Source organism: Anopheles funestus, chromosome 2RL, assembly GCF_943734845.2.
Source record: "Anopheles funestus chromosome 2RL, idAnoFuneDA-416_04, whole genome shotgun sequence".
NCBI classification, from domain to species: Eukaryota; Metazoa; Arthropoda; class Insecta; order Diptera; family Culicidae; genus Anopheles; species Anopheles funestus.
Genome location: NC_064598.1, coordinates 42,328,631 through 42,346,765, shown reverse-complemented (window position 1 = coordinate 42,346,765; position 18,135 = coordinate 42,328,631). Strand labels below are relative to the sequence as shown.

Genomic DNA, 18,135 nt, shown 5'->3' with positions numbered 1-18,135 from the left:
CGAGCAATAATCCTGTGCTCAGCTTGTTTGAATTGCGGTTCGACGTAGATGAAACGAAAAACACAACGACAAACCGAAAGAGCTTCAATGGTTCATAAAGTGTGGCTAATTCATCGTACCATACATGAACGACAGTTCGACGATCGTGCTAAAGTTACAATTTGCATTAGCAAAGAGTGTTGTATTGTTGGGATGATAAATTGGATTGTATCGATTACTTTGCATTTTGATACATGGTTACAGTGTTTGGTGGATTGGAATTTCGTGTGGAATTTCGAAGGAAAGAGAGGATTTTTGAAATTTGAAAGAAAGCTCAACTGTTATCAATCCATTCAATTTTGGTAAGCTCTATGCAACACATTTCATCTCTCCTTGTCCAATCCCACCTAAACCTCTGTGAGTCGTCCTGAGTGCATTTTTAACTTGTTAAATATTTAAATTCGTCCAACGCGAGGAAATTGAAACTCAAATAAAAACCATTTTTATAGTCGATTCCATCCAACTGCCATTCGTAAATAAATAAAAGCTAATTTCAACCAAAAACATTCATAGTATCGATCAGAAACTATCTCGTTTCACTGTGTTATTGTTTCAACTATCAATCTCAACCCGTCCAGCACGGAAAGCTGTTTCGATTATTTATTGTTTTATAGCCAATTATTTCACCTTCGGGCTAGACCGTTCCACCCGTTTGATGGATTGTCCGGTTTGATCACCTTTATTAGTGTCAGTGCCTGTAACGTGTTGAGTGTGGGCCCGTCGCTTTAACGATTAACATCCGTTGCGCGTGTGTGAGCAATCTGGGGCCCCATGTGGTGTATCCTTTTCATGTGCGTTTTATTATCGAAAGTCGGAAAAGTAACAAGCGCAACACTTTAATGCTGTATGTTAAACAAGCAAATTAATCAATTCCGCTCTTCTCTTTTTCTTTCTTTCTTTCTCTTGCAGGGACCCACCGGTCCTCCCGGTAAAAACGGACTACCGGTAAGTGTGTACGCGCGTCACTTTTGCGATGCAGAAATTTGGGAACAAGGAAAATGCAGGCAAATTAATTTCACTGAAATCACATATTATAATTGCTTGACCAGTAGGAGTCACCACTGTACCTCAATATTATGATTTATCTTTTGTTTGCACTCCTAGTAAAAGTACAATAGCGCATTATGCTTTAACGGTTGCTCATGTTCCCGGAAGAGAAGCATGAAAAATTACTTTAATTTATGCTATAATTTAATACTTTTCCACCTGAGTTTGTTCCATACCTTGCCAGCATTGTTATTGCTAGATTCTGAAGCCAAGTGCATTATGCTCGAGTGAAACATCGGAAATTTAATAGGATTTCATTTTTATTCATCTTTGTTGCTCTTTTTTTCTACATTTGCACGCTATTTTTCAACTATGGTCAACACATTGCATGCACATCAATATCGATGCATCTCCCATTATCTGCACTGCAGGGAATCCGTGGGCCGAAAGGAGATCGAGGACTTATGGTAAGACATTCATTGATATGAGATATTAGTATAATTTCAATTTACTGGCTTTTGCATTATGGATATTGTAAATATTTAGTTGAGTATGTTACGAGTATGCGTCTTCACATAATTTATAATATTTTTTTAAAATTTATTTACATTCAACGAAACTGCTTTGTCTTCATTAATATTATTCATGCATTTACGAATTTATGTACACAGCACAAGCGATCGAGTCGAATCTGGTCGCAATACATCTACTTTTGTTTAGTGAATGTTAATTTTCAAAAAACGAAAGAAAAAAGTATAGAATTGTTCGGGATTGACACGTGCAGATCCATCGTTGCCTCCAGCTAGGAATGCCCTAAATTTGCTAGAGCTGCTAGTTCCGCGTTCCCACGACACGATGTTTACCTTGAGCGGTTTCACGCGCCCGAATTCGAATGGTTTATTTATTGTTATGGTGAATGATTTCAAAACAATCACTCCATCCCGATCGCGCTCGATCGAACGGATCGATCAACGACGGTACACACACGTTGGCGGTCTGCTGCTAATGCAGCAATCCCGGTCCGTTTAGTCGGGAACGATTTCACCAAAAAGAAATTCTTCGGTTTTCGTTTGTTGAAACTAATGCTTAAAACAACAAAACTCAGTGTGAACCGCGTTTGAAAAATTCGGAAAGCTGCAACGAAAAACGAGTTTTGTTGCGGTGGTGGTGGTAACTAAACGCTTATGGATCTAGATCAGATAATGTGCCGAGAAATGCGGGTTGAACGTTACAAACATACGACCGGCCCATCAAAACAGAACGCGAACACCGTTCGCTTCAATGTCCGCATAGGGAACTGGATTGGTATCGTTCTCGATTAGCCCTTGCACGAAAGTCAACAGTGCATCGATCGGATCTTCAATGACGCATAAGTAAACAAGGAATAATTGTTATCGTGTGCTGCTTCCAAGTGCGGCTGCGTAAGATATGTATGAGTAGGGTAGTTGGGAGAGCAATTTATTACAATATCGGACCAAATCGCTGGCGGCCATTTGACGGTCGGCCTTCGGAAGCTCCTGGTTGCAGACGTGCCACGTGCTATTATGGTCAAGATTACGAAACCCATGTCTCACGGGGAAATTACAACTACTGCAATCGTAAATTACTTGCACCCGGCGATGGAATCCGACACGCAAAAGCATACTGCTTTCCGATGGCACTCCACTATTTGTCCGGGGTAAGGAATTATGCTGGTGCGAGAAAAAGTCAAACAAACCCGGCATGTTACCAATATCTTACTTCCGTCCCGTTCTCATTCCTGCTATTGCGGTGGCACAACGAATGGTTCGATGCACTTACTGGTTAGGTGAACGATGTCCTTACGGACAAAGCCATCCCAATCAATCGCTCACCACGAAGTCAATCGAATCGGGCAATCAGTCTCAATTTCAATCACTCGCTCGCTGGCTAGGTACAGGAACACAAAGTTCCTGAAGCCGTACGGTTCTGCCCAACGCCAATGGCACGAACAGCGTGAAAAGCCACAGCTGGAGCTCTGGACTCCATATCGTCCATATCGTACTACGGGAACCTAGTGACAGACGGTTTATGTACGCACAGGACCAAAGGTTCAAAAGCGATCCTGACGGATGGTCAGTTGCATGTAGGTTGATGCACTTTTTTTTCCTCCTATTCGCAAACAGCCTAATGTATATAGCTTTGAGCCTCTTCAGTGTCTCTCGGTAACGGCAGAACCCAAGTAATTGAATCTATGCCTGAGCGAGATTTATTTCGGTCGTTTCTTGTATCGGCTCTCGTGCACGGTGACTCGCTGGCAGCTGGAGCAAGTTTGATGCAAATTTCCGTCCTGAAACTAGCCTCAACCAGTTTGGTGGTCATTTTGGGGGCCAACGGCTATTAGTCGTAGTTTCTCTTTCTCGAAGCCCATTTCAAGTCGTCCAATTCGTTTAGGGGGGGTTGGCTGAATTTGATGAGTTATTGCGTCGAAATGGTTTCACGTCAGTTATTTGTTACCTGTTATTTATCGTAAATTCTGAAATGGTTATTATTCACCTGGTAGAATTTTAGATTTCCACCACGTTGTGCAATGTGTTCAACGTGTGGACAAAAAAAAATGCTAAACGTTTGCAAAAGTCGTGAGTGTTTATTTAAATATCTTGTTTATACTAACTATTCAAGCACTATGGCCTATCTATTCTAGATGAATACAAACAAAAAATCAGGTGATTATTTACCCGATTCGAGATTATAAAAAAATAATCAAAGTATACATAATAAATAAACATAATAATAATAAAATAAAAAATAAACCAAAACAAAATAAAAATCCACTATCAATCCAGATTCCGAATCAGCTTCTTAAATACTCAATACTAATTCAGGAAAAAAGTCCCCCCAAAATTGAAAGTATTTACCTAAATCATTAGTGTCCAGGTTTGAAGTACTAGAATAGTAAATATTTTTTAAACTGTAAAACTGTGTGCCAATGTCCTGTGTCTTTACGATACTGCGTCAACCATTAAACACTTTTTTTGTCATTTCATTTTGGTACCCATCAATTTTACGGATTTTCTTAGTCTGTACCTCGCCCGTGATGTAGTGGCAAACAACGCCAAACCCTTCTGTAAGGGTATGAATACTAATTTTCGTCCCCAGGTTTTACTCACCCCAAAAAAATGTTCCTCCCTTTTGTTAGGAATGAAAGGAAAGCTCCCAAAAATCCTTTCTTTCGTTGCGAAATTTGCCGCACCGGTGCGGAAGTAGAGAAATGAATTTAATGAACTTAAGTGAGGATGTGAAATGGTTACGTTTTCTCATTTCCGCCATCGTTACGCGTGCTTGAAATTATTCAATTGTGTGCGATAAAAACGCCTTCATGCATGGATAATCTAGAGATTTTTTTAAAGACACTTTTATAAAAAAAAATATATCTACCACAAGTTAAAATAAAAGATTTAGTTTAGATGTTCTACAAATTCCATTAAGTTTAGTATGCTTCCAAGTATTAGAAAAATCAATTGCACTGGCATTTCTGCCATGTAATGCATTCCACGAATGAATCACTTACAAGCTCGCACACCATTGTTCATTCCCTTTTGTTGCTCCAAAAATACGCTACCATCCAGACACCGGGCATGTTTTTCTACCGTTCCATCTATCTTTCCTTTCCTTCTTGTTGCCCCATCATTGGACCATTTTTTGCGCCCCGAAAGTGTAGACACTTGTGTCTGTCGGACGTGTAGCATGTTCGGCGGGCAGCATGGAGCATGTTGAAAATTCTGATTTAATTTCTTTTCTTCGCTTCGCTCTCCCCAAAACATCAACCCACCGGTCTAGCCGAAAACATTGTTCTCCCGTACGCCATTCTCGAACGACACGCGCATTTGATCGGTATCAGCTTAATAGATTTTTCTCTAGTGGTTCGATTTCTGCTTCACATCTTCGAAGAATGTGTGCCCGGAATATTCACGCGATAGCACCATAAGGGACAAGGAACAGAAGCAAGCCAGAGGATGCTGGATGTGCAGCAGCAGTAAGAGAACAAGTTGCCACAAGTTACGACGTCTACGAAGCGTGGTAAAAGTGATGTCCTTTTATAAAACGTTGGGTTTTTTTGCCCCCTCTTCGCTTAACGTGTGTCGTGCGTGAATGTGCCGCATGCACATTGGGCTGCAGTGCCACCAAGAATACTAATGATTTTGCCTATTTTCGTATAGTGCGCTTCTGGTAGTCTGTAATACTGATTTGTTTACACTACTCCCAGCGAGTGCACAGCTGAACCTGAACCGCCGGTGGGTAGACAGACGGGTGCGTGTGCGAGTGAAAGTGTATTTCAAACAAAGCCAAGCTCTATAAATTAACTGAACCTCGGCCGGTCGGTGTTAATCTGTTCGGCAAATCTTGACACTGCGCACCGTTTCGCCGAAGGTGTCCCGGAATGGTACGAAATGGTTTGTCACCCCGGCTTACGATGGGATTACGGTGGTGACAGCCGATTCTTGGATGGGGCAAACAAGGGGGGACGGATGGCCCGACGGATGATTAATCTAAGCAACGATTCCGAATAGATCGTGTCGTGTTGAGTTTTCCACTCGCACCCATGCCTGTCACCCGGTAGTGTTTTCCAGCCTGCTCACAAAACGCACTTGGTGGCTTCTTGGTGGAGTTTGGTTGTATTGGGTATTTATTGTGGCCACCGCATTGTTGACATACATTTCTTGCCGCCAGTATTTTACACACCCTATGGGTATGCGAAGGATTCAGGTCTAACTGGGCCTAAATTATTGCCTACAATACGATCCGCTGACAGGCGCTGACAATGGGGTATGTTAATTCCCCGTTTTTCCCTTCACTTAGCGCACGGCAAATCATTTGAGTGCGAGTGGTGGATGGCAGGGGGTAGGTTGGGACGAGAAAAAAAAACGTAATCGGTTTTCCGTCCTACACCACCACAGCCAGCCAGAGCCAGTGTGATAGATGATGATCCTACTCCGACAGCGGCTTAGTGGCGTTGAGGCGTAAGTTTTCTTCAGACTCGATAATTCATCATCACCGTCGAATCTTGCTGCTAAAGGGCACGGGCAAAGTGACGGTGTGAAGGAAACACTGAAAAACGAAGAAAATGATCAGCATCCAGCGCCAGTGGTGATGTTTTCCGGGATTGGTAAAGTGTGACTTTCTGTGACCAGAGTGTCCAGACAGCATGGGCATAAAGATAACTTCAGACTGGGAAAGACATTCAATGATAAGAATGCATTGGTCGCCTTCGTGCGCTAGAACTAGACTATAGTAGAGAATGAACCAAAAACAAGGGAAAAGAAATGGTACAAACGGCTTAGGAAAAGCGAAAGAAAAATAGTTTCCGCTTAATCTCTAATAGCCAATTATGCAGTAGAAAGGCGTAGCGAAATTGCAATTGAATGAGTAGCATGTATGTGGGTCGGTTTGTGGTAATGAAGGTGTCTGCGTTTTTGGGGCCCGGGGTGCGGGGAAAAGTTTTTCTTTTCCCCAATTCCCTGCCGACAGAACGATAGAACACACAGTTTGTCGGAAGGAAAAGTGGACGATTTTCCTGAAGGTTTTTTCCTTCCGACAGTCCGATAGCCATGTTAAACTCAGCTTCGGAATTTGTTAGAAGCGACTAAAAGATAGAGTAGCCTCTGTTTTGCGGGTTTGCGGGTGTTTTGCAACCTCCGTGACCATACGTTTGAGCAAGTGCATTGGTAATGTATCGTCACACACTTACTTTTGCGTACGATTTCCGACGAGGTACTTTTCCAGTCGCTGCATCGTTTGTTCTCCATTATCAAAGTTCGCCACTTTCCAGCTGCTGGGGCGAGGCGGGGCATGTGAGCTTATGCTGCACGATTGCATGCAATAGATATCCAGACAGAAGGGTATGTACGATCTGTTCTTGTACTTCGTACCACGCTCTTGCAGGATATATGGAGAATCCCAATCCAAAGACACGGGGTGCTTTTGGCCAGGACAAATGCGGAAGTAGAAAATTTGTTCTACGAATGCTACTTCGCTACTTCCTTCTGCAACATGCCAAACTACAGAAAGACTCCCACACCATTCAAACAGAAAGTTGAAACAGAAATTATTAATACACGACACCGGCAGACTAATGTTTGCAGACAAATCGGTCGCTGCAAGACATCCGAGGGACGGGTGGTCGAGGGTATCGAGGGAAACAAGAAACATACATCAGCTAAGCAAACGTTAGCACTTGCAGGAAATGTTTGCACGGGAAAATAGAACCTGAAAACTTACCACCCACACACCACCCCACAGTGTACGCGCAGTGTTTGCACAACCCCACCCCGGGGGGGGGGGGGCATTTCTCTCGAGAGCTTCGTTGGTGTAATTATGACGATTTTAGAAGGTGGAGTGGAAACGAAATGCTTTGCAAATGGGGAAAAATGGCAAAAGAAAAACTTTCCACAACATAAAATAATAGTTTTTTTTATTCGTCACACTCCAATCCCGGTCAAAACCCGTTTGTCGCTTATCGCTTCTTTTTTTTAATCAAATTACATGATTCTCTTAGCATTGGTACGGTGTGCATTTGTTTGCCGTCGCTGAATGTAATGTGACCGGCATGGATGAAGAAAAACATAGTTTTCAAACAACAACAGCTGGGAAACAAAACTTTAAGCAGTGGTAATGTTCACAAAACACCTTTTACATTTTTGATGTGAAGTGGACAAACCGTTTTTTTGCTATAAAAGAATCTTTATTTCATATATTTTCTAAAGCAATAGAATGAATATCGTTCAACTGTGTACGAAGTACACTTAAAGGTAACACACCGTATAGTTGGCCAACAATCACCCTTTATACAGTATGTATAGAGTGGCACCTTTTAGCACAAGCTAAATGTTTCCTTATTTTCACTTAATCGTGCAAAACCCCCCCGTGAGGGACCCAATTAAGAGTTTTGTTATGACGAGAGTAGCAGAGAGCGTCACCGGCACAACCCTTTTTGGTTGCCACTGATCCTAATAAGCTCTTTACCGAGGGTGTTTTCCCTCTCGGCCAATACAAAAGCCTTTCCTAGCCTAACCGTACAAGGACTTGAAGTGAATGGATCCTTTTAGTGTGATACTGTACTAGGGGGCTGTTGTTTTTTTCTCTCTCTATCTCCCTCTCTCTCGCTATGCTAACCGTTTGTGTACCGTGGCGTGCAGGAATGCAAAAGGACGTGAATGGATCAAGTCACTCCATATACGCTCACTTAAAAGCCGACATCCTTCATGTGCCGTGTGGTATTATTTCTTCCGCGACGTACCACTTGACCTGCACGTGGCCAAGCTTAAAAGAGGCTCCCTTCAGGTTATGGCAACACTTCATTCCTGGATAGGAAAAAGCTCGACCGGGGTAGGGAAAGCTTGGCTTGGCAGATGAATTGCCGGAGGCAAATAGGCATTCTCGTAAGCATGAAAAGTCAGATTGCATAAATGCGGCCCGTCTTCAAACGTCCATTAGCCGTGAGCGGACTCTATATATGGGCGATTTATTTTTTTGTTGTTGTTCTTCTCTCGCTTTCCCGTGTTGCTGCTCAACAAGCATCACTCGGCGTCGGAAAACTTTCGTCCTAAAGCACACTCATGCACCAGTACGAACGGGAAGGATCACTCTTGACAGCTTACCATCCGAAAGCGTTTCTCCTTTCCGGACGACTGCTCGCCGAACATCGCACAATCCCGTGCCTCGACTGTGACGAACTCAGGCGCAACTACACAAACAACTTCTTCGGTCGCACTGGTACGAACGTGTAACGTGTCGCGATCCAGAAGATGATGGCGCCTTTGGGCTCAAGCTGTAATCCTTCAAAAAGCAAAAAAAAAGGTTACCATCCTTACGGCGACACTCTTCGGTTGGATTGCACATGCATTTGCCATGTCACAAGTGCTGCTTCCGACATTGTAGATAATTGCTGATAAATTATTCTCACCCGTTGGGCTCGAGAATGTGCAAGGATATGTAGTTGGGACAGGACTGTCGTTCGGTAAGGGTACACGCTAGCAACAAATTCGGTTAGGTGAACGTATGCAACAATTTAATTTCAACAATGAAAACAAGTACCTCCAGTAACGGGGTCTCGGGTCGTGTGTAGAAACTCCTCCCTCGAGGGTTCTGTGCTGTCTGTAGCATTTACATGCATTTATCCTTGATCCTTTGGTCCTCTAACTTCTTGTCTAGCGTTCACGTCTATATGTGTACGAAAACAAGTATGCTCGCCCAAACACGACACGGACTCGCCCGGGAAAGGACCTTTACTTTTTGCACACAAAGTACATACTCTGCGTCCACAAACGATGCCTTCAGGGGCTTTTGCTGCAACGTGAACCAGAAACGCTGGCGTACGGTTTGCTACCTCTGCCACTAGACACAACCATACCGAACCGCAGTTAAGAAATGGACGAACACGAAAAAAAACCTCACCCTCATCCCTTGATAAACACCAACCAAAAAAGGGAATGGAATGAATAGCTAAATGTGCGAAATATGTAGAAACCGTTTGTCTGCATTAAGTGCAAAATTCTTGTACCATCCCGCGGATCTATGACTTCTAGCATCCGGTAGATGCCCCCAGGAGAGATGAAGGCAACCGGTACACATTTGCCCTGGTGTTGAGTTTTAATTTCTACACCAAGCACACCAACGCCTCAGGAATGTACAGGACATGGTGCAAACTGTTTCTCCTAATAAATCACCAGCCGGAACCGGCGGAAACCAGGGACATAAAATTGTGGATTAACAGTCCAGCATGCTGGAGCAGCATGTCTGGTGATATGGTGATGACGCCCAGAGGATAAAGTATGTATAAACATCCACGGCAGACAGCGAAAGCACGACCGCCGTACAACAACAAAAAAAAAACATCGCTCAAAACATAACACAAAGACAAAAAGACAGGAATTAGCAAAAAACCGTATGCCACGGTGCTATATTACCTTTTGCGTTGCCCTTGCCTGGTATGTCGGTAAAACAACGGATAAGCTGCAATTGTCTGGTGGGCGAAGACACCTTGGGCTGGAAGCTAAATTTATGTTTCTCCGGTACAAGAAAAACATTAAGTTGGATGGGAAATTTTTTGCAACATTTTGTACGAACTCTGACACCGTATCCTTGCAAAGTACCGAAGAGCCTCGAGAAACACATGAAGAAGTATATCATTTCATAATTACCCAGTTGGTGTAAAACTGTGCGCCGGTCGGTGAGCTGCCTTAGGTACTTTTTGTGGACTACCGAAATTGCAAACATTATAACCTTCGTTTGCCCAAGAACAGCCAATGTCGTGCACATTCCGTAAGGTCGGTCAAATGCATATGAACCTTACTGGCATGCACAGTTCGACCATGCGACCATTATCTTCCGATGGGTGGGACAGCTTACGCCACGGAAAACAAACACTGCAGAGGAAGTTTTTGAGAGGGAAATGGTAACGATAGTTTTTCGGAAAACCTTCAGTGTGTAGGTGTACACTTCGCTGATGCGCCTTTTGGACAGGGAGAAAAAAACATACTCTCAACTTTACCCCTTCAAAAAAAAAAAGGTTTATTAACCCGGCAGTAGTCACTTGAAGGACGAGCTTCAATGAATATACCTGTCGGAGTAAAGAACTCACCCCATAACTATCAAGGTGAAGTGGAACACTATCAAAGGGAAAACTTTTCAATAAGCTATTAACTCCGGTAGATACTTTGACGTCCCAGTTTTTCTATGTCAATAGATGGCTATCATCGTCACCAGTACAAGCATCAACAGTAGCAAAAGGTAAAAGCAGCGGCAGCAGCTCGCTTATCAATAGCTATTATGTACTGATGAAAGCAAAGATTGTTGAGGATCAGTAACAGTTGCCCTATGATACGAGCTAGTGCTAGAAGCCAACCAAAATCTTACCTTCCCAAAATCGCATCCCGGCATGGTAAGGCAATTCCTCCAAATATAAGCTTTCATCAATGTTTAATCCTTCCAGTGCAATGTTTTTAGGGGAAGGCTCTATGTTCTTTTTGTTCAGATTTCATTTTTCTGATAATAGCGCAGAGAAAACTTAAAAGCGCTGAAGTTTTCAAGAGGCAAAAAAGGAAGAAATAAATTTATATATGATCCAACTGAGGGGAAAAAAACAGAAGAAACCATGTTTTATTTTTAGTGCTATAGGTTATTACAATACCAACTTTTTGTGTTAAAAGTACCACCGAAGAATACTCACTTTTCAATAATATAGCAAAACATACGCTTACGAAATAAAAAAAGACACCAACAAGCAGACGGTATGCAAAGCGGCCAACATTCTTCCATTGTTCAAATCGAAAAACTCATCCCCATCTTCACCGGAGTTCACCCAGTAGCATAACAATTGAAACAGGTGGAAGGAGTAAAACAAATTGAATTAAATTAATATAAATTAGAAGAAGCTATTTGAATAACGTTTATCTACACTCACTGGGAGGAGGAAGAAGCGAAACAAAAAAATCCGCACCCACTCGCAGTAACTTTTCCACCCGGAACACCCTGGAGGCTAACCGGTAAGATCATTGATGGCGGTAACTTTACCGATAAACTTTATCCGAATCAACCAAGCCTCAGGTAAAAGCTGGGACCGTTCGGATGCGGTATGCTTGTTCGGTTAAATTAAACTCCATCGAACTGAAGTTATTGGGTTGGAAATCCCTCAACAATCCGCTAACCTCCGGGTGCTTTAGAGCATCCTCACACTCATCACGACCACTCCACCGATCTATTGCTTCTGTCAATATGACCAACGATGGATGGAGCTTCACTTTGGCAGTAGCGCACGGTAGCGTACGGTACCGGCGTAGCTGTCTATAGAAGGCAGTGGCTTTAAACCTTGTGTTTTGGTAGCTCCCATCGATCGGGTAACTTTGTGCTTTATTTTTCCGCTGCGTTATATGCCTCCTAGCCAGCCGGTTCCCTCGAGCAAACATGGCTCCTTGTACATTTCAACACATGTTAATTCATTTACCGAACCGAGCCGGGAAGGTAAATACGGTTTTCCTTTCGACGTACTTTTCAATCCCCCCCGGGATGGACTGAAGACTGCTTTCGCCGGTACGGGCACAAAACCACAACAAACTCCCTGTTTTGGAAGCGGGTCAGCTCGGTGCTTCACTCAATCAAGTCAACCCCGGGTCCATGGTGATGATGGTTTACTGTTTGCATTGGCATCACGGCCCACAGAATTACCGGGCGCGTACCATAATGAAACGATACGCATTCATATCCGAACACTGGTGTGTACTTGCTAAATTTGACTGATCTATTTACTCTGTGGGTTGTTTCGGTCCGTTTTCCGTTTGTAAAGCTTGTGCCTCGTCGTGCTTTGGGACTTGCAGAGCCATCAAACGGCATATATTCCGTGCTATAAAGATCGATTTTGTGAATATTGTGCTGTAATTCGTGAGAGACACGTGCCAATCGCGTAAGTTTGAAGGCTGATTCAACTCGCAGAAGCCCCGGAGAATGTTTATCGTAAAATAGACCATTCGCAAGGATCTACATATTATTGGCAGTAGCGAATGGTTTCCCATAAAACTTGATCACTGTGCAATGGTTTTTGGTTCGACTCGTAAATAAGGCACACAACAGCCACACGCAAGCCTGTAGCTTTTGAATTTAGACACCAATTCGAGGTCATTATCGTAACCTTCACGAGTTTGGGAACAGGTGCCATAAACACACGTCAACCAAATGCGCTTCCAATAAAACGCTGCTCTCTTGCGTAGGATGTTGAAAACGACACGAAATTTCCATTTTATGCTTATCATTATAATAATTCTATATTCAAAGCCGCACGTGAACCTCTTCCCACCGAAAACGGGTGGGAACCATTACCCAGAAGCCACTTGAAGTCGAAACGAATAAATGAAACGTCAATTTGCACCTCATGATGGGCGGACATTACGTTTACGATTTATCGAAACCCAGCCCGATGCAACCCGTTGGCTGGCAACGAACGGTCTGCGATACCTGTCAGAGAATGGAGTGTTTTGTATACAACTACCACTAACTAGTGTGTCAGTTGGTGTTCATTCAGGATAGTAATCTTTCGAATCCATCACAGGCATAACTCTATTATAGTTAGTGTACCTGATATTATCTCTTCCTCTCTCCTGTCTATACGGGTTACGTCCTTCCACATCACTAGCCATCATTGATCCCCTCGTGGTTGATGATCCTTACCGGAACTTGCAATAAAAAGGGGGTGAACCCGGAAAAGTGTTTAAATATACTTTCACCACAGCAAAATTGCCTACTCGGTCTGTTAGTGAACTGGCAAAGACTAAACGATTCTGGAAATTGGCTGCGTTCCCCAGTCTGTATATTCATCATTCTGGCGTTTAAGAACAGTATGCAACATCCCACCAAGCAGCGAATGCAACTATCTTCAAGCATGATCTCGTTTTGTTATTTATTACTTGGAAGTTTATCTTTCCTACGATAAGACATCGGACTCCACGTACGTGGGGAGTTCCTCAACGAGGAAGATGACTATCCGGCTAATCGAATTGTTTTTCTTCTCTTCATTTCTTCACATCTCCTGCTGCTCACCTTTAACAACAACTCTATCCGGATGCGACACTGCTATGCACACATGGGCAAAACTCATCCTCAACAGGGTCCGATAGGATTAGACGGACCGAAAGGCGAACCGGTAAGTATCTCGTGTGTGTGTCCGAACAAGCGAAACCAACCTCCGCCCCATACAGACACGGTTCGTGTGCGTGTTGCGCTCCACTGCTGCATTGCCTTACCGACCAGCGCTTCCCACACGGCCACAAACTCATTTGTTTGCATTTCGTTATTTTTACGCTCAATTTATGCTGTGTCTAATCTAGTCGGAACTAGTCGTGTACACGGATACTCGACTGAAAGGCAATACCGTGTGGTGAGGCAACCGAGTACACACGCTCAACGACACACACACAAAAACACACCGGAACAGGACGATTCAATTAAAATGTTGGTTTTCCTTTCCCTTTTTTTTGCTTCCTTTCTTCCCCCACAAACAACTCACCGTTCCAGGGACGACCGGGTGACAAGGGCTCGAAAGGTGAAGTTGGCACACCCCCGATAGACGTGTTCCAGACGGTGAAGGTAATTTATCTAAGCACCAATTGCTCATTCCAGCATTTTTGGATGCTGGATTGGTGTTTTTCTTCCATACCTTTCTTCCTTTCTTTTTCTTTTTTTGTTATTCTCCCTTCGATGGTTTCACCAACATTCTGTCCGTTGATGTTGTCCAGCATTTTGATCTTTCAGGCATTCTACATTTACGTGAAGCAGCACTACCGAGCGAAGCATCCATCACTCGAGATGTTACTGATAATAATTTGATTTAAATTTTTCCTATCGTCCACATCCATTGCCGCACGCTCGGGGTGGTTGGCCCGAGTGCAAACAGTTGTCCCGCGTCTAAGGCGAACACCATTTTGGTATGCATGAATCGCCTCAGCATAACGCAAACCCGTAATGAAACGTAACGAGCTCCGGAACACTCTTGGAAAATGGTCGCCTCGGGTACGGTCCACAGTGTGGATCGGACAGAATGCAATTCCCATTCAAGCATCCTTCCATGGGAAACGTTTGACAAATCGTCTGTTTGATTGCTCCGTCCCCGGAGGCCTTTTCCGTGGTCAACACTGTACTGTGTCGCCTTACAGTGAGTGGATTAAGCCGTATACACGCAGGCAGTTGGGGTTAATTTGAGAAATGTCTCTTGCACCATCGGTCACCCCGCCCAGTGTCATGACCTGTCTTTGCGATGCAATCGGGCTAAGTCTATGTCTTTGCAGTATGCATTCGAAGCCAGAACGTGTACGATCCGATGACTTATAATAACCGAGCGATAATAGTCTCCCGGCAAACAACCGACTGGGTATGCATTGGCACTAACCAGGCACGTTGGAATTGGATTTTGCCTGGTACAGGCTGGGGAGCTGTGATTTGATACACACCTCCTTGCGGTGACGATACAATACAGACAAGCGATTTAGTTCATGGTTGTACGGGCACACTATCTGTGTAGCAAGCGTACGCAGATGACGATGTAATTATGATTAATTAATTAGCCAATTGTCAGGCATTCTCAAGCTCCCGCTTCGATAGCTCACTTCAAAGCCTTTCCGAGGATGGGTTTTAGAAACTTTGGAGCACACTTATTGAACCAAGTCCGCAAAATCACAAAACCGCCGGGCCAATCTTAAGTACACCCATTGAATTCTTTTCACCAGTCGAAAACGACTTATGAGCCGGCTAATCGATCGCTTGGTTTGCTTTTTATTGGTTCCATTTTGTGGTTAGACCAGCACGGCCATCAAGCGGCGTAGTTTGCTAACACAATGGGCGATCAAATTTAAAGATAAACGTCGAACCGGGAGTACAACTCCATCCCCCTTGTGCCCAGCACTAATTCGAATGGAAAATGGCTGCCAGCGACTACGGGATCCACTTACACAAATGAAGCAGCACTCCTCGCCTCGTCATTCTTCGTGGGACTTTTGCTCCTCGGTTTTGAAATTTGCTGTGGATGTTGTTGTTGTTGCGCGAATCAATGTCATCTTAAGTGGAAATCCGTGCCGCTATAATGTAATCCATTGGGCCGGTTTTGCATCATTGTTTCCAGCGCTGTGGCGCAAACAAGGAATCGGTTCGCGAAACACTGAATCAATTTATTAATTAAGTCCTAGGCGAATGTACACTTTGCACGCGACGCGTCCCACCCACTACAGACGGGTTTGAACTACATTAAACAGATACACTGCAAAATGGACATCCCTGCTTGGTGAATAATGCTTGGAAGCGCACACCGTTTGGAAGATATCCACTTTTCCCAAACTTCAAATTCTCTCCCCCGGGGGGTACAAGCGTAGGAAAAAAGTAATTTAATTTTTCAACATCCCAACAACATCCCTAGCGGGAAGAGATGCTCTATGCTGATGAAAACTCGTTCACCGTCGTTCGTACTATGGTGGAGAAGGCGAGTGATCTACACGCTGGGTTTCATTCGCTCCATTCGACATAGTTCCCCAAAAACCAACGGCACGGACATTCCTCCTCACGGCAGCGCAGAGTGGGTCAAATAAATTGACCAGAGGTTACAAATCGGACGGAGCAAAGTCAATGGTCGGTAAATGGTCCGAAAAGGAACAAATTAAATTTCATATCGTCCGGCGACATTTGGTCCGACGACATGTGTTTCACTGTTTGGTACGGTGTATTTCTCCGCATCATATGAAATGGTCACTTTCCAACATACATACACACGCAACAGTGCCGGTCTGATTAGTGTGATAACAAGAAAGAGAGACAGACACATCCGTATGCAGCGTATGCGTATCGTGATGAGTACTTGCGTGGATTTCTCTCTTTCTTTCGTGACATTTGCTTCCCTTAAAACGTGTTTTTTTAATGCAGCAGAGAAAGAATGACCGCGACCATCAATCCAATGGCAGCATAAGGGGTGGTTTGTGGAGTAACCCATGAGTGTAGTCATTTATGTAAAATTAAATTGGAAATTGTTTTCTTCCTTCCTTTCTGCATCTACCACCGACTGTTGGAGAATTGTTTCATACCAATGTTGCGCCATTATTTCCCACGGCGACCATTGTATGGACAATCGCCCAACAATACTTAGACGTTCTGTAAACGTATTTGTGCATCTTTCGCTTGTTTTAATAAAGGTTCCCATTTACTCTCTTTCACAAATCCCATCATCTACTTCGAACATCGCCGGTGGTTGATAATGTAACTTTTTTTCTTTTTATTTCACCTCCTCACATTTTACCGCGGCCATCTATCGCTTCTACATGTATCCTAACATTTTCCAATCCCCCATACTTCCCATGCTAACAATCGATCGGATTCGCTTCATCGGACCAAACGCACTATTTGCGAATGGTTTGCGAACATGTGCAAATCCACAACATCAACGCGGACGACGCCGTCACCATTCATCCGGACCCGGGCAGGGATTAAAGCGATCCGTAACGACACTACGCGGTGGCTCGTTAGGTTACGCAGAAATCGTAGCCGTGAAGGTATATTGCTTTGGCTATTTTGTTTAGTGTGTTGCCTTTTTTTTGCTGCGTTGCTGGTTAAGTTGGTAGTTTGCTGTGTAGTAGCTGTTTTTGTATCTCACCTGTTTCCCAACACACAACGGGCTCTTGCTCCAAGAGAACCACCGTACCTGTAGCACCGCTAATCCACCGTATCTGTAGTTATGCTTTTTTTCTTTTTTTGCTCTAGTTTTAGTCTCTAATGCCTGGGGTGTTGGTTTTTATTTGCATGCCCTACACACATTCGATGTATGTCCCGCACCCTATTAGATTGCCGCCGATCGTGAACGTGTGCAGTTCCAAAACCGTGGTTGATCGGGTTCGAAAGCGGATTAGCATGAGTGGCCGACCCATCGGCCAAAGCATCAAAAATATGTACCACTCGCGTGTTTCCTTCGTTCACCTTCCGGCACCAGCACCAGAATGGATGCGAATCGAAAATTCCCCACTGGATGAGAGCGACCGGGATCTGTTGATCTGTATTTTCCTGTTGGAACTTAGTTAGTAGCTAGTGGTAGCTTTAACGACTTGCCTTCCTGTGGCTTTATCCTCTGCTCTGCTTCATCATCATGGTGTGAGTTCCTGTTTTGCTTCCCGTGGTCTGACTCTGTGCAAAAAAAATAAAACAAGAGAAAAATGGGTAAAAAAACGAACCAAACCCAACAAGCTCCATCTAGTCGTTATCTTTGCTGGAGCCATGCTTTCATCTGGGATGTTGGTAGCCGTTTTGCTATTATTAAAATCCTCTACCCTCTGCATATAGCGCACGGGGAGGAAAACTTTAGAGGAGTGCTACTTGCCCAGCTACATCCGGCGCAGGAAAGTTAACCAGAAAGTCGGTACAAAAAAGTCAACAATGTTTCGTTGCTTGCGGCCTGCACAGTGTACGGATCAAGCGCCGGAACTGGGCGAAAATCGTACCTCCAGATGGGCACGGTATATTATAAAAGATAAAAGAGCTTATAAGTATATTTCTTGTTTCATCTACCGGCAATATTGTTCGTCAAAAATTATTTCTTAACAATCTTCAAAAGCACTCGGTACGATTATCTCCGAA

The 18,135-nt window shown here is 43.8% G+C and overlaps 1 protein-coding gene across 5 annotated transcripts in view; it reads left to right on the top strand.

The window, feature by feature from the left end:
* LOC125761263 (collagen alpha chain CG42342-like) overlaps window positions 1-18,135 on the top strand; it is an 83,085-nt gene that overhangs the window by 41,782 nt on the left and 23,168 nt on the right. For 3 of the 5 annotated variants that reach the window (XM_049422230.1, XM_049422232.1, XM_049422229.1), the window contains exons 3-6: window positions 949-984; window positions 1,458-1,493; window positions 13,640-13,675; window positions 14,047-14,118. In XM_049422230.1, coding sequence (XP_049278187.1) covers window positions 949-984; window positions 1,458-1,493; window positions 13,640-13,675; window positions 14,047-14,118 — 180 coding nt within the window. Of the gene's footprint in view, window positions 1-948; window positions 985-1,457; window positions 1,494-13,639; window positions 13,676-14,046; window positions 14,119-16,991; window positions 17,061-18,135 lie in introns of all 5 variants that reach the window. The other 2 variants (XM_049422231.1, XM_049422228.1) reach the window with 1 other exon arrangement.